Source organism: Natrix helvetica (genome assembly GCF_964273705.1).
Source record: "Natrix helvetica genome assembly, chromosome: 1".
Classification (NCBI taxonomy): domain Eukaryota; kingdom Metazoa; phylum Chordata; class Lepidosauria; order Squamata; family Natricidae; genus Natrix; species Natrix helvetica.
The window spans coordinates 77,567,446-77,589,626 of NC_138548.1; the positions used below are offsets into that span (position 1 = coordinate 77,567,446).

Genomic DNA, 22,181 nt, shown 5'->3' on the forward strand with positions numbered 1-22,181 from the left:
TGCGAACTGCCATCTTCAAGAGCTAAAAGCCACTCTTTCCTCTTTAGCTTTTTGCACTACAAAGTTCTTAAAATGAAAATGAAATGAAACCCAAGTAAATATCCAATACATTTATTGAATGCTTCAGTGTGGTCTGTGGAGGAATTTCATCCTCAGAAACTCGCTGATACAACATAGTGAACCAGTTGCCAATTTGAATGTGTAAGACGTGAAAATATTAAGAAGAGTCATCAAAGTATGCTTGGATTATTTAGGGGAGAAAGGTTTTAATCTTCAGTGGGAAGTACCTTCCCATTGAGAAAATCAAGCAACATATTGCAGCAGATGGTTTCTTGTCTGTTCAAAATTTGGTCTCATTAAAAACTTGAAAGTATTTCAAGTCTGTTCCTGTGGCATTTTTAACAATGAAATCTCATCAGTCGACTCTAGGTGTTTTTAGTTATTTGCATGAAGGCATAATTTCCATCTATTTTGCCATGCCAATAAATTTAATCTTCAGTTTTTGCTTCCATCTCCTCAGCATCGTCATCGCCATCCACTTCAGCATTCTCACGCTCCAACCTTTCCAACTGCCTTGCAAGTTCAGTCTCATCAGTGTCAGTTACCACCTTGGGCTGTAAAGACAAAGTGATCAATACATGGTTATCTTTCAGTGCAATTCGGCATCTGTTTAAGCAGATGTACTTTTAATTAAACATGCAGTTGACTTGTCCAAATATAAAAGACAGCAATTATCAACCTGCTATATGCAGTCAAACTCATTTGCAACTGCAATGATAGCCCCTGGAAGGGACTGCCAACCAAGTGATAAACAGCTGCTGCTCTTTCCATCTCCATCAATTAGATTGTGTATTCCTTGATAAAAAGAGAGCGCTGTACATTCTAAGCCCATAAGAGGGAATACTCCTGCTTGCTGTAAGAATGGACAGAAATATAATACTATGAAGGCCATCTACTGGAACATTTATTGAGATTTTCTTGTCTAAAATAGGTGAAATGAATAAATACACATCATGAACAGATACAATGTCATATGAAAAGATGGAATTGAAAATTATTTAGCATACAATCTGCAGTGCACTGTTGAATTAAGGAAAACAATCTTAAAAGCTACAATTACTACCAAAATTGGGGGACAAGAGAGGGGTGGATATCAAAAAGACTCTGCACTGAGCTGAATTCAGGAATTTTCATTTCTGGGGAGTCAAAACCTCAAACTGGTGTAAAAGCTAGCACTGAATTGTTCTTTGTGGATTTTTCATAAATTTTGTTTGAGGCCAAAATGTCAAGATAACAGCTGCAGCATGCCTTTGTTTCACTGTAAGTGTCCCTGATCCCAGCTTGGCTGAACACACAATACTTACATCCATTTGCACATTAAAGACACCTCTCTTCTCTTCAATTTTTTCTTTAATGACAGTCATGGCTTGGCTGAGGACAGAAAGGCCTTCAGTCCTTTCAAGTGTTGTTGTGGTCATCACATATCGAGGAGGAGCTATAAGATTTATCTAAAAAAGAATGAGCTAGTATTAGTCTTGCTTTCACAAGTCTTAACCTGTTCCTCAAAGCTGCTGATAAAAGATGCTTCACATCTTGAACAAATCCCCAAAGAACCCCAGGATTTATGTCATACAGCTCTTTTCCTGAAGGAGTCCATTTCTAGTATTTTGGGGTAATACTACAAGATAATAAACTTTTAAATGACAAGTATTCCATAATATATAGGCAAACTGCATTAATTACAGGTTCTACATCTGTCAATTCACTTATTTGTAATCCCCAAATAAGTACTCATGGCATTGTTGAGGTTATTCGTGTAGAGCAACAAAATATTGGAATCAGCCAAACTGCACATTTCTAAGGTTTCAGCCAATTCAGCATTTGTAGCGTTTTAACAGAATGTGACTACCATTAACTTTCAGTAAATCTACTTAATTTTCTGCCTTAAGGAAATCTCCCCCCCCACATGCTTTCAAATTACGTTTTATAACATTGGTAAAATAATTAATCCAACTGAGCCACTGTAAGATTGTAATTGGCTTTCTTGGATCAATTCAGATCTAGCCTTTCCTCTCAACCCAATTCCTATGCATTTACAGACTAAGTGGTATGACGATTAAGCCACAGGAGAATGTTAGATTTTTTTTATATAGTCAAGATTTTCCAGAACAACCATGTCAAAGGATATCCACTTACTTTGATTGGCATGCTCTCTGTAGAACAGCTTAGGCCAGCTCGCAGAGCTTCCTTTACTGCATCTATACCCTCATAACCATAACAGGCCACTTCAATATCTAAAAAAGCCAAAATTTTGATGTTAAAAATGTTTAGCAAAATTAAATCATTAGCAACCAAATATATATAGTTCAATAACATTGCATTTAAGATTAATTCTAATGAAAAATAAAAATATTCATAACTACCAAGAAGCCATAGGCTAAGATGATCCCAAGGAAAATCATGTTACATTTGGACTTACAATAGAATAAAATAGAATTATTTATTGGCCAAGTGTGATTGGACACACAAGGAATTTGTCTTTGGTGCATATGCTCTTGGTGTACATAAAAAGACAAGATACATTCATCAAGAATCATAAGGTACAACACTTAATGATCGTCGTAAGGTACAAATAAGCAATCAGGAAACAATATCAATATAAATCATACGGATACAAGCAATAAAGTTACAGTCCTGCTGTACTTAATGTACAACATGGTTAGGATAGAATGTTTGAAGCAGAAGACACATGAGAAATTCAATTTTCTTGAATTTCATTTACTTGTATCTTCCCCCTTACAATGCAATTTTTCCCACACATCCTATATACATTTGCATCTAACCCTGTTTCCCGTTATGAAGAAAGCCCTTCTTCACTATTTCATGCTTCTACAATATGAAAGGAATTCAACCAATGGGTGTCAAGTCTTCACTGACTGGTAACACAAATGGCCAGATCCCTTTTCTCTCTGTCTCTGTCTCACACACGTTGCTAAGTGGTTTGGTATTTGAATAAAATCCTATTTTTTCCCTTACCCCTCATATGGGCATTTATTTTTAAAGAAATTAGTTGTCATGTTAGAAATAATTTGAGCTGCTTAAAACAAGTTTTTGGGGTAGAGAAACTATATAAACCACCATTGGAAATGTTTGCAACAAAAGCATTTAGCTTGTTATATAATTTAACCACTAAAAATTATAATTTGGACCTTATTACTTGGCAGAAATGTTTCACATTTTCCCAATCCCAGTGGAATATTTCTGATTAGTAATAACAGAATCACAGAATTTACATCTTTAAATGATAACAGTAAATTAGTAAGCTTCATGTAATATGAATCTATTGCCTAATATCTGTATACTCTGAATTCAGATGATTCAATTGAGTGATTAACTCTTAGTGGCCTTACTGTGTAAAACAGGGCAATCTTCTCTAGTTGTATATACAGCTATACCTCATCTACCCATTAATTAAGATCTGTATGATCCAGGGCTAAAGATTTAGGCAGCTGGCTTAAGTCATTTTACAAATTTTCATCCTTGTCCATTTGATTTATTTCACTGTTCTGCATGCTTTTTTTCCTTCATTTCCTTCTTCATCTTTTAAGTGCTTCCTCTTTCATAACATCTAATGAACATTTTTTCATCTTCTGCCAATGAATCTTTGATTTCTTACATTTTCAGAAACTTTCCAATTCCCGTCTATCCAGAAACATGTTCCAGAAACCTATTTGAGAATTTCTGGTTCTTTTCCTTCAGAAAATTAAATAATTGTTTGGATAACTTATTCAACAAAAAAAGTGTTATAGTTTGAAATATAACACTGTGAAATTCACTTTCCTAATCTATACCCATTCAAACATTTCCCAGTCATGCTTACTATTCCAGTCCTCAATGAGCCCAAGATAATCACATGTTCAGATATCAATAGTTTTAGATTTACCATAAAGCAAAAAGCAGCATTCAACATATCCTTATAATATATTCACCAATTGACATTTTCTAGTATATAGAATGTTCCAGCGACTTAACTTATGCAGTTTTGGGGACCCACCTGCTCGAATTTTGACTGCCTGTGGTGTCAAACGTCTATTGATATTGTCAATTAGCACACGCTTTTCATCTTCTGTCAAATCCAGCCCGTCGAGGATTGCGGGATCTCTGTATAAAAAGAATAATCAAAGAAAACCTTACCAGAATTTCCTAAATTATATATAAAAGAGAACTGTCAAAACAACAAACTATGCAAATATTTAAACACATTTCTTTATCCTGAAAATTAGCTTTGCAAAAGATACAAGTAGTTTATAGATAGAAGCAGGCTAGCATGCTGCCCTATCTTTAAAATGCAGAAAACTCGACTTGTTGAGTAATAATCATAAGGGTACAGAAATCTGCATAAAAGTAAGCAATGCACAAATTTATCCTCTAATTTCTAAATTAGTGAAATAGTAGAAAGGCATCTTTACTTACGAGACAGCAAGTTTGAAGGCATCATATGCGCCATATCCAGGCTTTCTATACTTGTCATCAAATACCCAAGCAGTTCTCTGAAACAAGCTCTCCAGCTGTTCATCTTTTGTATATTCTAAAACCTCAGCAACATGGCGGAGGATGCTGTAAACCTGTGTAGATGCAGGAAAAAAGTTGCACGAGAATGTAACATTGCTATATTTAACACAATGAATCCTAATCCAATGAAACAATATAACAATATTCCATGAAAATTGAAAATTCCAGAGAGGAGATGCCTCTTCTTAACATGTCAAATATTTCATCAATGTACTCACACTCCAATTTCCTGATCCAGATAAAATTTTCAGGGCCTTGTGTCTGCCATGTATTTTTTTAGAATCTTGGATATACCTGATATATCCAAAGAGGTCAGAAGTTAAACAATTCTTTTAAAGCTAGGGCAACTGTGTTAAATATGAGGGTGAAGATTCGTTCTCCGAATTTGTTAGTTTCCAAACGTTTCATTACCACGATAGGTAACGTCTTCAGCTTAGTTTAGGGGATGTCAGTGTCAGTGTTTGCCACGAAGCCCTTAGAAACAGAAGAACACTGCCACTGACATCCCCTAAACTCCGGTGAAGATGTTACCTAGCCTGGTAATGAAACGTTCAGAAACCAACCCACAAGCTTAGAGAACGAACCTTCACTCTCATCCTACACACGAGCTACAGATATGCGCCACTTTTGTGTTAAATATATCCTAGATAAATTTATTTACTAAATGGTGTACAACTTTTCTTCTCTTTGCAGTGGAATGGATAAATTAAAAATCCCATTTTCCGAAGTTAATTTACACATGCAGAACAAACAGAAAAAACAAAGTAAAATTCTACAACTCCAGAGCTATTGACAGCATAATTGGAAAGCTCTGTGATGTAGAAATGTTTAGGTGACACGAACTCTCTATAGAGAAACTCTTTGTATATTACTACATTCCTGATAACAGCCATAATACAAATTTGGGCACATTAAGACATCATACTCGAAAACGAGTATTCATACACTGAATACTGATAATGCTGAACTGGACCTTCCTATGTTTATAGCTAATTGGATCATCTGCACATATATGCAAGAGCAGAACACTGTAGTATGAAAATGTATTGTTCATAATATATATGGCACAGGTAGTCCTCAACTTATAACTACTCATTCAGTCACCAATTACAATAGCTCTGAACTTATGACCATTTTTCATACTTATAACTTAGAATTTAGAATAACAGAATTGGAAGGGATCTTGGATGTCTTCTAGGCCAACCCCCTGCTCAGGCAGGAAACCCTATACCATTTCAGACAAGTAGTTGTCCAATCTCTTCTTAAAGACTTCACGTTTGGAAAATTCACAACTTCTGGAAGCAAGTTGTTCCACTGGTTAATTGTTCTGTCAGGAAATTTCTAAGAAATGTCTTAATTCTATATTGCAGCATCTCCAGGGTCAAGTGATCAAAATTCAGATGCTTGGCAACTGACATGTATTTATGAAATTGAAGTGTCTAGGGTCATGTGATCACCTTCTGACAAACAAACCTAAAGGGAGAAGCCAGATTCACTTATTGGGGGGGGGGGGGGAGATTGTAAAATGTGGCAAAACTCACTTAACAACTGTCTTAGCAACTTAATTTTGGGCTCAATTGTAATTGTAAGTCAAGGACTACCTGTATAATCTTAGTTGTATGGCTATATTTTGTTTTTCTTTATTTTAACGGCAAGCAAACAGAAACTTTTAGCAGAATTAAAATGTATCTCATTATTCAACAGCAGGACAAATGTTTCTTACAAAAACTTACAGTTTTTGATTTGGTGAATTTGTCTTCACATTTAATTGCCTCTTCTGGAGACACTCTTCTTTTTGACAGGTCAATATAACCTAAAATAACAAGAAATATTTTTAAATATATTAAGTGAACTAACAGCCTTTCTAAGTCCTTCTCTCATTAAAAAAACTATGTATAATTATTGTGCAACAGGAAAGATCTGTTCTTCCAAATTACTGCATACCATCCTTCTAGCAGGCTGTTCTACAACTTTAGTGCTTGCCTCATTGAACATGTTTGAAAACAATAAGTATATTCCTATGGATTGAAAAAGTTGCTGTATTTGTTATGCAACTCACCTTTCTCCTTATCAACTCTTATGACAACAACACATTCATTTCTGCCAATTCGGATGAGTTTATTTATAGAACGGATTCGTCTCCTGGACAGCTCACTGAGTAAGATCATGCCCTCAATGTTGTTGTATTCCAAAAGACTAACATAGGCTCCCATTTCTGCAATGGACCTGACATTGACCATGACAACATCTTCTACTTCAGGAAATTTATGCTGGTAAAATCTACAGCTTAATCCAGGCATCCTGCAATAATAAATCAGAAAGTCGTAAGTACAAATATGTTTCATAATCAAAACAATTAGTAATAGTGAAGTATAACTGAAAATAGAATAAAGAATAATATCTAGAGCTTCACAATGACTGGCTAGCAGTTGTGAACAATGGTCAGGAAAACCTTGTTTCTTTAATTTGTCACTAAATTCATTATTCATTAAAGAATAACTTACAGCTATGAAATCCAAGATTGTATATTTGCAATAGATATAGAAAAATATTTTAAATTAGATTAACACATAAGCTCATTAAACAGCCTTATAAAAATCACACTCCCACTATTATGTCCAGATCTGCATCAACATGCAGAAATCTAGCTGGCATGTAAATAAATGTGCATGCTGTCCTAAAAACCCTAGTACTGACTAGGCAGAGAGATACAGAAGTAAAATATTTTAAATTTTGACACCCCACTTCATGACTGTAACAGCTGTCTTCACAACTCCAGAAAGTTCTTGAAGTCCCTTTTCAATTCCAAACCAGAAAGAGGAGTGTGCACCCTACTTGTTAGCTGTCTGCATAAAATCTGTGTTAAGCCAAAGGTCACCTTAGAAACTCTCAATCATAACTTTAACAGGGTGGTTATAGTTGGTGGTAAGTGCGATCAGTGGAAAGGAAGACTTGTGTGTTAATTCTGTATCTGGACTATTATTGGTAGATGGACAATAGTATCAGCAGCCTTCCTATTTTTTAAAATCTCTTACCTGATCAGGCTGGTTAAGGAAAGGCAATCAAGTTCTGCCCAAACCATTAAGTCACTTATATACCAAATGGGAGAAGAAATAACAGAATAACGAGTTGGAAGGGTCCTTGGAGGCCACCTAGTCCAATCCCCTGCTCAGGCAGGAAACCCTATACCATTTCAGACAAACAGTTGTCCAATCTCTTATTTAAAACTTCCAGTGTTGGAACATCCACAACTTCTAGAGCAGTGTTTCCCAACCTTGGCAACTTTTAGGAAGTGTGGACTTCGATTCCCAGAAGCCCCAGCCAACATGCTTAATAACTTTGGTAACTTTTAAGATGGGTAGACTAGCAGGGGGATTCTGGGAGTTGAAGTCCACCTACCTTTAAAGTTGTCAAGGTTGGGAAACACTGTTCTAGAGGCAAGTAGTTCCACTGATTAATTGTTCTAACTTTCTCCTTAGTTCTAGGTTGCTTCTCTCCTTGATTAGTTTCCATTCATTGCATTTTGTCCTGCCTTTAGCTGCTCTGGAGAATAGTTTGACTCCCTCTTCTTTGTGGCAGCGCTGCCCTGAGATGTCGGACCACTGCTATCATGTTCTCCCCTAGTCCTTGTTTTCACTAGACATATCCAATTCCAGCAACCGTCCACTATATGTTTTAGCCTCCAGTCCCCTAACCATCTCTGGAAAAAAAAGATCCTTAAGTGCTTGAGCCCGAGCAAAAGATCCCAGGACGATGTTTCTCTGCTCCACCCTCAAAAAACCGGAGGGGCTCAAACGTACCAAGCATGCCAGTTTGAGGACCGGCGCTTAGAGGCATCTTTCTCCCTCTCTGCACCCTGGGCCGACATTGGCACCTGCGGCGGTTACATCTCCGGCGCTGATGAGTCCTTTTTTTTTTTTTGCGGGCACCTCCGCGCAGGCCTTCCCTCCCTTCTCTTCCTCCGCGGCCGGGCTGCAAGGGCGCGTTTGTGACCCAGCAGGGCGCGGGGGTTGCGGGGCAGGGAGCCCTTTTGTGACATATTTCGAGGGCAGGCCGAGGGCCAGGGGAGGGTCCGAAGGGACACCACAGAAGCCCATCCCGCTGGTTAAGAGATGCTCTTACGGCCGCCAGGCCTCTCACGGGTAGCCCAAGTGGCTCCTCGCGGTTACACTGGGGGAGTTTTCGACACAGCGACCTCTTTCCTTCCACTTGCTGCCCGCATCCCGGGCGAGGGAACCAACAAACCAAGTCCCTCACGAGGCATGAAAGTCGCAGGGCCGCCCCACCCTCCCCGCCTTACCTGTCCGCTCTACAAGCCCCGGTCGCCAAACGCTTCTTCGGACCAGACTCTCGCCAGCCTCACGTAGCCGACTCTAGCTTCAGCGTGCCTCGCACAGCGCAGCCGCCGCCCCGCCTCTTCCTGTTTCGGGAAGCCACAGGAAGCACTTTGAACAGCGGAAGTGGAGGTCTATGGGATATTTCGGGATAGTAATGTCGACTTCCGGTCCGGCCTATAATGCTGAATTTCCTCATGTTAATCGCACTTTCTCAAGATCCACCAATTGACCAACCTTACTAACCTTTGAGACTATAATATAAGTTTCTATCTTTAAAAAAGCTGGCCAGTATTTTGGTATTAATCCACGTTGAGCAATTTTAATTCAAACAATTCAAACGTCAGCAACTTCCCCCAAATTCCAAATCCACGACTACTTTCAAGACTGCCGCTTGATAGGTTCTTCTCATAGTCATTCAGGGTTTAAGAAGGAGGAAGAACTCTGCTCTTCCTCCAGGCAGCCCGCAGTGGCTTTTCTGCGCTAGAAGCAGAAGCCTTTTTGTTTTCTTCTTTTACTCCCTGAAATCCCAACTAACGGGTCGCCGAGACCCACCGTTTTATTCTCGCCTGCCTTATAAATTCTTGTTTTTTTTTAGCTCTATGTTTTTGACGTCAACGACACGCCGCGTCGCGCGCAAGGAAAGGGGCGGGGCCTAACAGCGGGAAGCCGAGTCGGAGGGCTTGGTGCCCTTGGTAACCAGCGGGAGTCACGTGATCGGGCTGCTGAGCCGAGAGAGAGAGAAGGAAGTACCTTTCCAGTGGGCTCGGTCCGTCGCTCGATCTTGGCAGGATGTCGGGCAAGGACAGGATCGAAATCTTCCCTTCGCGGATGTGAGTTGCCCTCCTCCTCTTCTGCCCGATCGCCCTGGACGAGAGGATGGATGAGGGGCGGTGGGGGGGGGAGGTTGTCGCAGGGCAGCGGGCTTTTATTCTTAATTCCCGAGTTCAGCCCTGAATTCACGAATTCCCCCCTTGAAATCTCTTTCTCCTGGTGTAGGGGGTGGGGGAGCTGCTCTGTTTTCTGCCTACCAGTCGGGGGGAAGGGAATCTGCAGGAAGAAATGGCTGGCTTCGCTGTGCTTCGGTTACAAAAACCGGCCCGGTGTGGCAATTCGTTTGGACTATTTAAGGCTGAACTAAAATAAAAGTGGGTTTGGGATGTGTGTGGGTGAAGAATAAGACATTTTTGTCCTGCATCAACATTCCAGCATAGCTGCTATTGTTGTTGTTGTTGTTGTTGTTATCATCATCATCATCATCATCATCATAGCTATATAGGGGTGTGCATAAGCGCACCAGCGTGCCTAACGTCCCTGTCCTACTGCCCCCTTTATTTGTACTCATTCCCTGTGTTCTTATTCATGTTTATTCTTATTCCTGTTATCTTGTACATGAGTGACAAACTAAATAAATTAATAAAATATTGGAAGCTGTGGGGAGATCTTTTGGCCTCCGTTCAAAATCTGCAGAAAGAGAGTAAATGTTGATCTTCAGTGAGTCCTTGGAAGAAGAATATTTCTCAGAGTCCTCCCCGACACTTCTCTCCTCCCCCCCCCTCTCAGTTAGGAGCAAAACAGAATAAACAGGTTAAAGAAAACGAAGAAGTGAAAATTACATGCATCGTGTTGTCATAAAAATAAATGCTTTGTTGTATGGTCGTGGAAATGACGTTGTATGGAACAGGATTGTTGCCATTGAATGTGAACGTTTTCACGGCAAGGGCATTTGTTGAAAGGACTGAATTCAGCTTTGCTTCCTTTCTACTGTGTGGAATATAGGAATAAAGTATGACCTTGCCAGAAAGGGTTGGCATGGGAGAGAAAAATCTCAAAAGTAGTACTCTAAAATGTCCATAATAGTAGGCAGGATAATGGCAATTCCGAATTTTAAAAAAGCAACCTAATACTATATAGTTGTGTCTGCCTTCATCATCATTTCAAGGCGTGGGTTAACCCAGTGTATCTTAAAATAAAGTTCACAGATTATGGTTACAGATTGCATGTAATCTAATGCATGTAAAAAAGATTTGACAGCTACTTTGAGGGGATTTCATGTAGTCCAATTCTGTCGTGTTTTAGAAAACAATTCTACTAATTTTATTGGTGCAAATGCCCTAATAGAGTAAGTGAGCACTGAGGCCTTGCAATATGATCTTTTGTATATCTTGGTTTGTATAATCCTATTGATTTTAATGGGTTCAATTGTGCTTTAAATACAATGGTTGAATGCTCACTTCAAACTTTCCTAACAAATGTTTTTTTAATAATCATGTTGGAATTGCTAATTCTGATCAGAGTTGCTTCTCTTAACTTTTCTTCTCAAGGGCATTTATATACTTATAATACTTAGTATTGTTAAATACTCTCCCAATTTTTGCATTATACTGTCCACCAAATTAGATTACTCAGAATCAGATATGTAGGTAATCTTTCAATATTTCTATTTGTTATAATCTTGTGCCTATACCGGTAATAGAGTCATATCTATTTATTAATGGAAGTTTTGATCTTTCAAGATTTTTAATTCATATGTGCTGTGTTAAGTATCTGTTTAGTAAACTTTTAAGTTTTCAGTAATATTTTATCATTATTTAGATAAATACTTTTCTCCTTTTAAAAAATGTAGTGTCCAGTAGAAAATGTCATTATTATTTACTTCTTCACTGCCCAACTCCATAATTGAGAGAGATATGAATTATAAAAACATTTTTTCTTTTTACTTCTTGTGAAGAAAACAATAAATGTATATGAACAGTTCTGAGTCATGTTCATAAGCAAATATTCATATTGGCATAAATCTTGCATAGATCAGCCACACTTACAGTACATTTATAGAATAGACTAGTGGAAGACACTGTTGACAGCAAACAGAATGATGTTGAAAAATCACACACAAAATCTTGTTCTAGCTAGTACGTATATCAGTCTGCTAGGTAGGCAGTGGTAAAAACTAGCTGGTACAAGAATATGAAATCTCTATTTTGCCTTATTTTAAAAGGTACACTTCTGTTCTTGAACTTGCTTTCAACTTATTAAAACTCTTAAAAGAAACTACATTAATTCTCCTTTGACAGTACTTATACCCACCCAATTATAGTTTACTATTAGGGTACTAATTATTTTTCTTCAGTAGATTTAGGTACAGACAATTAGTAAACTAGTGATAGTTTGAATTCATTAAAAACTTGAAGCATGTGGAAAACCAGTAGTGTCTAACTTCTAGGCGATTGGGGAAGTGTGGAAGCCCAGTCATTGCATGTGACTTATTATATACTAATTTCCAAGAACAAATTTCACCATGTGTTATATTGCCATTCTTAGTCTCCTGAATTATAAATGATTTAGATCTTATTTGTCTTGCTCTGAATGAGAGTAAAGAAATAATGCCAAATATATATTTGCTGAGAAATTTATTCACATGATGGAAAGATCAATCCTATTCTGAAAATTCTCCTGTCAGCACTTCTAACTTTTCTATAGTCTCCTTACAAAAGAATTTTCCTTCATTGCTAATTTGGAGTTTATTCCCTTGTAAATATTTTGGGATTGTAATTAAGACTGCAATTCCATGCTTGCTTACCCAGGTATACTTAATAGCATATTTGTTTTAAGCAAAGGATGCTGCCCCCAGGCCTGCGTTCTAAATGCACTCTCAGTTTCTATGCGCTACAGAAGATTGTGGTTTATTTTCAGAGGCATCCATCTCAAGTGATAGAATAAAAAGTCTCACTTTTTCTGATTTTGATAGGGCTCAGACTATAATGAAAGCCCGTTTGAAAGGAGCCCAGACTGGTCGCAATCTCTTGAAAAAAAAATCGGATGCATTGACTTTACGATTCCGACAGATTTTGAAGAAAATTATTGAAGTAAGGAGTTTTGTTTTGCTTTATTCTTAAACTTAATATTATTAAACAGTTTTTGTTCTTACTAACATTTATCATTGTCTGTACTTTTTATGTTGAGTTCACAAGCTCTTCTTTTCTGTTGTTTGCAGACTAAGATGTTGATGGGTGAAGTGATGAGAGAAGCTGCTTTTTCCCTTGCTGAAGCAAAATTCACAGCTGGAGATTTTAGGTGAAACTAATAAACTTGGGTGAAGGAAGTCCATGTAAGATGCAGCCCTATGCCTATATATGCCTATGCCATCCAGATCATGGTTGTCCCAAAAGTCTTTTTTCAAGAGACAACTGGACTTTCTGGTTTTTTTTTTGAAGATGTTTTGCTTCTCAGGGAAACCAGAAAACGAAACGTCTTCAAAGAAAAAACAAAGTCTAATTGCCTCTTGAAAAAGCACTTTTGGGATGCCAGCCCTATCTTGAAAAATGAATCTGTGAACTTTACGTTCATACATAAATGCTGCTTAAGCTTATATATACACCATATTTTCTCACCTCTTCCCAGCTTCCACTATACTACTGTCTATTAACAGCAGGAAATAATTGATGTGAAGGATCAGTTATTTGATTCCTGGCTATTAATGGTGATTGGAAATAGTGTTCTGTTTCCTGCTACACCGAAGGAACTTTAGCAGGACTTCCATGGTTCTGGGACCATATTTCTTGTAGTTGAGAGATTTATGTTGTTCATCCATGCTTTAAAACACATACTGCAAACATGATGAACTGACAGTCATGGTTTGCTATGGTCACCATCTTGAAAATTAAGTTCACCTATATTACCGTGAAAAAAAGTTATAGAAATCCACTTTACAAATGGAAGTGTGTTGATTTTTCAGGTTAGATCATTCTGTCATTTTTGTTATCAAAAATACCACAAAATCCTTAAACATTTCTGCAGTTTTCACCATCAATTTGATTTTTAATATCTGAAAAAATTACACTTGTTATTTTTGATCTTTTCTAGATTTTATGTGAATTAGTTTCATCAGTAAGAAATAATCATTGAGTAATAAGACATGCATTTTTGTCAGATATGCTAACATTAAGTTCTCTGCTTTTAAAGTTCTACATGCTGGCAGTTTTGTTAGTTAAAACTGATATAACATGGTGAAAATCTTTTGGCAAATAATTTTCATGCACCTTTAGGGAAATCTGTTGTGTAGCTATGCAAATTAAAATTTCTTTTTTTTTTCACTGCAGTACTACTGTGATTCAGAATGTGAACAAAGCTCAAGTCAAGATCAGAGCTAAAAGAGACAATGTAGCAGGTGAGTCATATAGAAGACTGTTTCTCAGTCTTGATGCCTTGAAGGTTCGTGGACTTCAAGTCTCGGAATTCTCCAATCAGGACTGGAGTTGAAGTCCGCACATCTTCAGAGTGCTGAGGCTAAGAAACAGTATCCTAGATCAAGCTGTCCTATTATTTTAAGCACAATTTAAAATAGAATTTGGAATTCTGAGAGTTGAAGTCCACTTAAACTTGCCAAGATTGAGAAACACTGTCCAAGCAATTATGTCTCCTATAGAATTCAGTTTGGACTCACTGGAGAGAACTGGATGATGACTGGAATGGAAGTTGGGGAAAAGTGTACTTTTTACAATCTGTTGTTGTATGGCTTTTTACAGGTGTGACTTTGCCAGTTTTTGAGCATTACCAAGAAGGAGGGGATAGTAAGTTTGTATTTTTTTTTATTGGTGTTATCAATAAACTCTACTAAAATGTCTGATTCTTATGACATAGCTTACTAAATAACAATAATCCCAGGTTTTACAAATTTATTTGTAAGAAAAATGTTTATTTAGTTTTTACATAACCAAGGAGTTTTTAAGTTCTGGAGGAAGGTAAACAAGTGAAAGGAAATAAGAGATATTTGAGACTTTCTGATCATCTCTTGAAGCATCTGATACTTTTTAGTTATAATCCCAAATGTTGGTAATTTCCCAGAAAAGTCAGTATCAAACTTTGTTTATATTTCACGTATTTAATTACAATAGGTTTTATGCCACTTGCTTACTAAATTCTAAATTTATTAGAATTTAGTGAAAATTATTTAGTAAGAATGGCTTATTACATTTATTCTTATATTATTGCTAGCAAGAAAAATGAGTCAGTTGACACTTTCCCTCCATATAATTAATCTCTTTCTCTAATGTCTTCTTTTGGCTTAAAAGTTTATTGAAACTTTAATGAATTAGCTAATCATCTAAATGTATTATTTAGGTTATGAGTTGACTGGTTTAGCCAGAGGTGGTGAACAGCTGGCCAAGCTGAAAAGGAACTATGCCAAAGCAGTAGAACTCCTTGTAGAACTAGCTTCCCTTCAGGTAGGTGGAGACAGAATGCTGTCAAAAAGACATTTGAAATCTTCACTTGGTGGATGATCATTCAAGGGATGATCTGAACTGCCAACTATTTTCATTAGGGTCTTATTTAATACTGTATTTTCAAGTATATCTAACAGCAGTTCATTCCAAGTTAAATGACACAAGAAGCAGTATCCAAGCTAAAATGGCAATGTTTTAATGGTGTTGGTTTGATCGGTGCTGGTTATAGTAAATGCTTTAATTTAATGAGAAAAACAGATTGCAACATTTAGGCTTGATTTTCAAAACACTGCCCATCTGACCATTGCACATAGTTCACCATCTTTCAGGTCCTAGTATGCGCGCTCACACTCCACCTCTCCAACGGGATGGGATCCCACCTTGGCCATTGCACTGGCCCTCATTTTCACTGTGCCCCCAGGCTTTTGTCTGTAGCCTCCCGTGAGCACCAGTTATCCTGAGGGAAATTCAAAGGGAACAACTTTGATTAGTCTGTTGCCCCCATAACCAGGTCAGTTTCCTCTGGCTTCATCCCGCCCAGACATAGTTCATTGCACAAATTACAAATCTGTTGTATCTGGCTTCCTGCTATATTGCCTTGTCTTTGAAACAAGCCTGTATCTTTATCTATTTTGTGGATGCATAGACTCTTCCTGAGATCTGTTAAGAGCACTCTATAGGTCATTCTTTTGCGTATTTGAGTAGAGCTCCACATTGCATAATCTCTTCTCCAAGCCTTTGTAAAGTTATGAACTACAGACGGGTAGGCAAACTATTTTCCTTTTTGAAGTTTTAAACTACATTTCTCATGATCTGACTCCCTGGTCATTCTGGTTGAAGGGTCATAGGGATTGGAAGTTTGGATTGGGCAAACGTTCTAAGAACACACTTCTGAACCATTTAGATATCATTGGTCATGACTTTTGGGAAAGGAGAGACTGTGTATGAGGTCATTTGATACCTGTCCCTTAATTTAAAGAAATGTGCCTATGAATTTAAACAAACGGGACCCAAGTAAACAGAATCATTTTCATCTTTGTATGTGAGATGCCAGGCGAGTGACTATGTTGGTATTGTACCAGTTTTTAGGAACATACCTTTGGTTTGTCTGGAGCTAAATTTCTGAAAGCCAATCTATCACTGTTAATCATGATAATACCTTATTTTCCACGCCATCTCATTTGCTTCTATAGACATCATTTGTTACTCTGGATGAAGCAATCAAGATAACAAACAGGCGTGTGAATGCTATTGAACATGGTAAGTAAAACGTGATGATGTGGAAAGCTGTGGGTCATTTCTGTGCTGGTTGCACAATTGGTATCTACTCACCCCCGGAATCATTAGGCAGGCATTGTTCCCTGATATGTGTCATAGTATCAGAGTTTTAATGTTTGAAGATTTTCCAACTTTGCCATTAGAGGAGATCATAATCCAAAGAAATCATCTCCCTAACACCAGCTTCTTTACATGCCACTTCAGGACATGTTTCAGACAGTTTTTTTTCTTCCAGTAATGCCCCTAATCTAACTCCTTTACCCTCTCTTTTCCAGCAAGATGCCACATTGGGATGCAATTTATTTATTTTCTATTCAGTATTACTTCTTAATAGCTACTATGGCTATATTAAGTTTGTAATCCCCCAAATCTGTGCAACTATGTCCAATTTAGATCTACACTACAGATAATCATAGAAAACCTCAAATTCATCCCTTAAAGCCCCTGCAAACATTACTTTAATAATTATAGTTCAATGTGAATAGAAAGAAATTATTTCATATATATTGAACAGTGTTTGTTAAAATGCATTTCAATAATTTCAATTACATGTAAATTAATTGTTCTTTGTTTTGGACAGATGGAATTTGTCCCCCTGAGATTAAAGTCAAGTGTTATACTTACTCCCCCAAAAGGCTTGTATACCCAGTTTAAATAAAACTTTGACCTGCCCATGATCACTATGCGATACTTGATACCTAAGAAGTAGAATACTCAAAAATGCATATTGCATTTGATTGGTGAAGCTTGAAAGTTGTTTTATTATCCTGTAGATTGTTTCACAAGAAAAATGTCATTTTTCTTTGTCCTGTATCACTGGCCAGTAATTTATGGCTCACTGCAGAAGGATCAAATAACCATTTTATTATGCTTTAAATTATAATATCTCATACTACTATTAATGCACTATAAATTGAGTGTTTTATTTTAGTGCTGAGATACCTATATAAATACCTGTGCTGTAGCTTTACCTGTGTAAAAGCTGCCTAAGATCAAGTTCTGTTACATTCTTCTATATGTCTAACAATTGAAAATATGAATGGCTGTTCTCATTTGCCGGAATATCTGCATTTCTCTTTTAGGTTTGAAATGCCTGGATAATCACAGCATCAGTTCAGGGGTGGGAGAGGAACGAAAGTGGTTGCTGGGTGCTATCATGGGGAACTCATGAATCCCCTTTAAAACAAAATCAATCTAAACAAATTAAATCAGAAATGGAGAAGATTCACAATCGCTTGACACAGTATATAACAAGTTGATGTAGCTTGGATGTAACTTGATGTAGCTTGGATATCCCTTGAGGGCCTTTGAATATCGCCAGATACATCCTGGACTGAACTCCTGAGAAACAAAGGCATAGTCCTAGGCTATGCAACACTTTTTAAGTTGGGGAGTGCTAAGGGACCCAAGAGACCTCAAGGGTTGAATTCCCCTCCAAAGTATCCGTCTACATTGCAAAAAAAAAATAATGCTTGTAATGCTAATAAAGCAAATACAAAACATAAGTTGGTAGAAGAGGGAATTTACATACAGATAGTCCTCAACTTATGATCACAAAGGAACCTAGAATTTCAGTCTTAAGTTGTAGTTGCTACTGGACTTAATTCTACAACTGTTTTTACACCATAATCATAGTTATTAAGTGAATAACATGCTCTATAAATAATGTGATCGTTAAGCAAATTTATTCTTCCAAATGGGTATTGTTTGATGGAAACTGGCAAAAAATGCTGGAAGCTGCCAAAATATCGTCACTATGGGTTACTGCAAACTGGCTGTGAACGTGAGCCAAGTGCCTAAAATGCAGTGACCAGGGGAGGCAGCAGTTGTAATTTCAAGGACGGGTCATTAGTAGCTATTTTGAAATCTGCCATAATTTTGAACTGTTAAGGGATTGATTGTAAATTGAAGACTACCTGTATAAGCTTTCATATCCCACTTAGCACAAGCTCTTCTTTTAAAATTGTGTGTGATAGTAACAACTATCTTTTATACAGTGATTATTCCTAGAATTGAACGTACACTGTCTTACATCATAACTGAGTTGGATGAGCGAGAACGAGAGGAGTTTTACAGGTGAGCCAGCAAGTTAGATATTGAGTATTTTGAATCTAGGAATATTTTTGGCTTTCTGATGCAAAGTGCAGAAGGTCAAAAATGCCTGCATTAAAAATCCCGTAGAAGCCAGAGTTTATCATTTTTACCCTCCAATTTTGGCAACAATTAACTTTGGAGTGAAAGCAACATGGTCAAAGTCACTAACTGAGTTGTGATGGTTGAGGTGGATTTGAACCTGGATGTTCTCATTCCTTATCCAATATCTTAAGACACTGCACCATAGTGTCTACCTTAACACTTGCTGGGAGGCTGAAGGGTGTTTTGTGGGGTGGTTAGTTTCAAAGCAAGGCTTTGTGGTCATGAAGTTGCTACAGGTACTAGGTGTCCTTGAGAGTCCTTGAGAGTTGCTAGAGGACCAGCAACTTTGACCTTAAAATCTAATTCAGGAGACCAGATTTTAAGGACAACTCCTTTTTCTGACACATACAAGGGATTATAAGGTCCATGATTGGGGTGCCATTAATGAAAGGACCCTACTCCTAACTACATTGTAAACCAAAATCTGAGCACAGCCTTTCCAACTGATTTTAGTGCACACTTTGGATGGTATATAAGGTGATTTTTAAATAGTTGGGTATTACAATGCAAAAATTATTACTGCAGAGCAAACTGTTTATGGCATCTCTCAGTACTGTGATGGCTTCTATAGTATTTTTTTGAAAACTGTCTTTTGAGTTAGTTAATCATTGAAAACAGTCTGCCTTTGAGAAATAGTTGGTCATTCCTACTCAGTTAATTTTGCATAGGTAAAGCAGGTAATCTGGCTTAGTCTGTTCCAAACAAAGCTTTGATTTACATAGTGTAAATCAAAGCTTTGTTTGGAACAGACTAAGCCAGATTAACTAAGGGATACCTTCATTGTTTCTAAGGTGGATAATGTGAACAATATTTACATGTAATCCAAGCAAAATAACCAGAGATTAGATTCCTGTGTAACTTGATAGCTCCTTTCCTCCTCCTTCAATGTATTGCAGGGCCATTGGTATTCCTGACCATTACAATAAATAAGAATCCACATTTCAGTTTACTCGTCTCTTTTTTTAAAAGTTATTTTTCCCATCCTTTCTGTAAATGGGGAGGGAGGGGAATTTGGGTAATATTGTAATTTTCTTACATTTTCATTCTAAAAGGATGAATAACAAAATCACTAAAGTTGATCTCATATGCCTCCCAGATTAAAGAAGATCCAAGAAAAGAAAAAGATACTGAAAGAGAAGAATGAAAAATTGAAAGAATCACGGAAGGCTGTTGGAGTGCAAGAACCTGCTAATTTGCTTGCAGAAGAAAAAGATGAGGATCTTCTCTTTGAATAGCTATGGATATAAAGTTGTGACTGAAATCTAAAAGCCGTGCTACTCTGTAGACCTTATTTATGAAGTTCTTTCTTTGATGTATTAGCTTGAATATTCCACTCCAGACCTATTCAAGAAATGTTCTTGTTGTGGAAAATCGCTGTTTAATTAACTACTCGCATGAAGCAGGATTCATTTCCATTTCCTATCTGTCTTCGTTCCTTTGGTATAGTTTCCCTGTGTACTGCCAAATTCTTGTAATAATATTTTTTATTCATGGTCACAGATAGAGACTAGTGAGCATTTCAGAAATTCTTAACTTGGAATTATTATTTTTTTCACTAAAAAAGAAACATTCATTTTAAATTGTATATCAATTGATTGTACTGTAAAATCAATAAAGAAATCTGGCTAAATGAAGCTTATAGGTGTTTGTCAAACCTCCTTTGAGTGAGTGATTCTCAAGTCTCTTGGGTGGTTTGCCATTGCCACCCCTCATTCATCAGCCAGAAACCAATGGTGCTTCAGCCTGCATCGGGTGCTAGTTGTCTTCTTTGGTATCATGTAGCTCTTGACTTACAGTTTAAACAGTATCACCCCATTTAATTGAAAGACTAAGTGATCATCACTACAGTCAGTACAGTGCAGAACAGATTAATTGGATAAAAATGGATTGCCAAAAAGTAATTTGTTTGCTTTTATACTTTTATATTGCTTTTATATTGAAAGCAATGTGATTGCATTGGCGGCCTGTTACAGTTCTGTCTTGAAATCCCTTTCTCTCCAATCTATTATACAAGGGAGATGGGAAGAAAAAAAAGTTAATTTAGTAGATAATCTCTTTTTCCTTGAGCCCCTTCCCTATCGAGATTGGAGAGAAAGAAATTTCAAGATAATGTCAGCTAGATTCCTGTGGCAGGCTGCAGCATAATTACATTTGCTTTTGATGAGTAGAAGTAAGCAGGTATTGGGGCATTCCAAAGGGAGGAAGGGGTAATTAGTTAAACAAAAGTTGAAGGTGTGAAACTGAGTAGTCTGGTTTCTTTCTAGTGGAAAGCAGAGTCATGATTTCCTATTTAGCTGAAGTCCCAATTGGGGAAGAGTATTTGTATGTGTGCTGATATCAGACTGACTAGTGGAAAATCCTGTCTTTATAGATCTTCTGCCTATGCTTTATTTTTGGATACACACTAGTAACCAGTCTGAAATAGTATCAGAAGAGAAGCACTGGAGGAAAATGCAAGAAGGGTAACAAACATTTAAGAGTTCAAGAAACAAGGGTTTCTTGATTGAAAATAAATAATTGCATGGGACAAATAGAAATGTGAACTCTTGCTGTTCCCCTTTCCTCTAAAGGTAAATTTACAAATCGGCATAAGGCTCTCATGTATGCAAAACATAACTCGATGCAAAGTAAGTAAGAAGTGAACTTTATTTTTGGTAAGCAAATAAATGGTGCAAGATTTGCTAATTCTTTCTCAAAGGACAGTGAAAAACCTTCACAATTTAACACACACAATATTCAAGTTTCATTTGTTTAGTCCGTACCTTACTTGTCATAAGGTTGTTACAAGCTGCATCTGAGCTGTTAAATCAGGTTGAAAATATTCTCAAACTTATTCAAGGATTAAGAGTTTTTATTTAAATACTTTTGGGCAAACATAACATATGGAAGAAATTACCATTGAGAATCAGCTGTGTAGTTAGTAATCTTTACTAACTTACCTTGCAAAGGTGGAGGGCAGACAATGCATGGAGAATATTGGTTATCATGCCCCCGTTTGCTAATCTGATGGATCTAAATTGTACTCTCACAGACAATGACTTGTGCCAAGATAGTATCCTATTGAATCATTAGAAAAAAGTAAATTGGACTGATGCACTTGAATAGTGAAAGAACTTCAAGCAAGTATAAAAATCAGGTGGCTTTTGTCTCCATAGTACATTGTGGCTATAGGAAGTGCCATTACATCTCTGCAATAGGTGATATCCAACTCCATATGCCAGCTGAAGAGATACCATTGGTAGAACACATTCTTCCACAACTGGTAACTCTGTGGGCACTCCAGAGTTTGGGGACTCCCTGGAACAAGTCTGGATAATGTCAGTGGAAATAATTTTGTATATGGTTAAATTCAATGACAGCTGAGAGGGGTACAGTAACTGCACTTTAAAAGTGCTTGAGGCCTGTAGGAATACAACACTTCCCTATTCTCTCTTAAAACAGCCTGAGCTTTATCCAGCTTCTATAGGAGCCTGAATAAAAGGTAACTGCTTTATGAATTTCACTAATTTTTAATAAGCAGATTCCTTTAAGTAGTGGCCAATCTTTTTTTCAGGTTTGCCAGAAAAACCTGAAATGC

The 22,181-nt window shown here is 37.2% G+C and overlaps 2 protein-coding genes across 2 annotated transcripts; one reads left to right on the plus strand and one right to left on the minus strand.

The window, feature by feature from the left end:
• Nucleotides 1-95: 95 nt before the first annotated feature.
• On the minus strand, nucleotides 96-9,031 carry EIF2S1 (eukaryotic translation initiation factor 2 subunit alpha). The gene is made up of 8 exons (XM_081945191.1): nucleotides 8,873-9,031; nucleotides 6,632-6,873; nucleotides 6,306-6,385; nucleotides 4,474-4,625; nucleotides 4,055-4,161; nucleotides 2,197-2,294; nucleotides 1,365-1,508; nucleotides 96-614 (listed from the first exon to the last, which is right to left on the minus strand). Exons 2-8 carry the CDS (start codon nucleotides 6,870-6,872, stop codon nucleotides 489-491), a joined length of 948 nt encoding a protein of 315 aa, XP_081801317.1. The 5' UTR covers nucleotide 6,873; nucleotides 8,873-9,031; the 3' UTR covers nucleotides 96-488.
• A 526-nt stretch (nucleotides 9,032-9,557) lies between these two features.
• On the plus strand, nucleotides 9,558-20,238 carry ATP6V1D (ATPase H+ transporting V1 subunit D). The gene is made up of 9 exons (XM_081945204.1): nucleotides 9,558-9,739; nucleotides 12,655-12,772; nucleotides 12,901-12,980; nucleotides 14,006-14,073; nucleotides 14,432-14,476; nucleotides 15,027-15,130; nucleotides 16,324-16,390; nucleotides 18,406-18,484; nucleotides 19,701-20,238. Exons 1-9 carry the CDS (start codon nucleotides 9,699-9,701, stop codon nucleotides 19,837-19,839), a joined length of 741 nt encoding a protein of 246 aa, XP_081801330.1. The 5' UTR covers nucleotides 9,558-9,698; the 3' UTR covers nucleotides 19,840-20,238.
• Nucleotides 20,239-22,181: the final 1,943 nt, after the last annotated feature.

What these genes read in the sequence shown, in the direction of transcription:
- EIF2S1 (XM_081945191.1), bottom strand. Translation starts at nt 6,872, where the DNA reads ATGCCTGGATTAAGCTGTAGATTTTACCAGCATAAATTTCCTGAAGTA. An exon ending in AAGAGTTGATAAGGAGAAAG is followed by an intron (nt 6,386 to 6,631) that starts GTGAGTTGCATA and finishes TTGTTATTTTAG; the next exon opens with GTTATATTGACCTGTCAAAA. An exon ending in CAGAGAGCATGCCAATCAAA is followed by an intron (nt 1,509 to 2,196) that starts GTAAGTGGATAT and finishes ATTCTTTTTTAG; the next exon opens with ATAAATCTTATAGCTCCTCC.
- ATP6V1D (XM_081945204.1), top strand. Translation starts at nt 9,699, where the DNA reads ATGTCGGGCAAGGACAGGATCGAAATCTTCCCTTCGCGGAT. An exon ending in TTTTGAAGAAAATTATTGAA is followed by an intron (nt 12,773 to 12,900) that starts GTAAGGAGTTTT and finishes TGTTGTTTGCAG; the next exon opens with ACTAAGATGTTGATGGGTGA. An exon ending in TAGAACTAGCTTCCCTTCAG is followed by an intron (nt 15,131 to 16,323) that starts GTAGGTGGAGAC and finishes TTGCTTCTATAG; the next exon opens with ACATCATTTGTTACTCTGGA.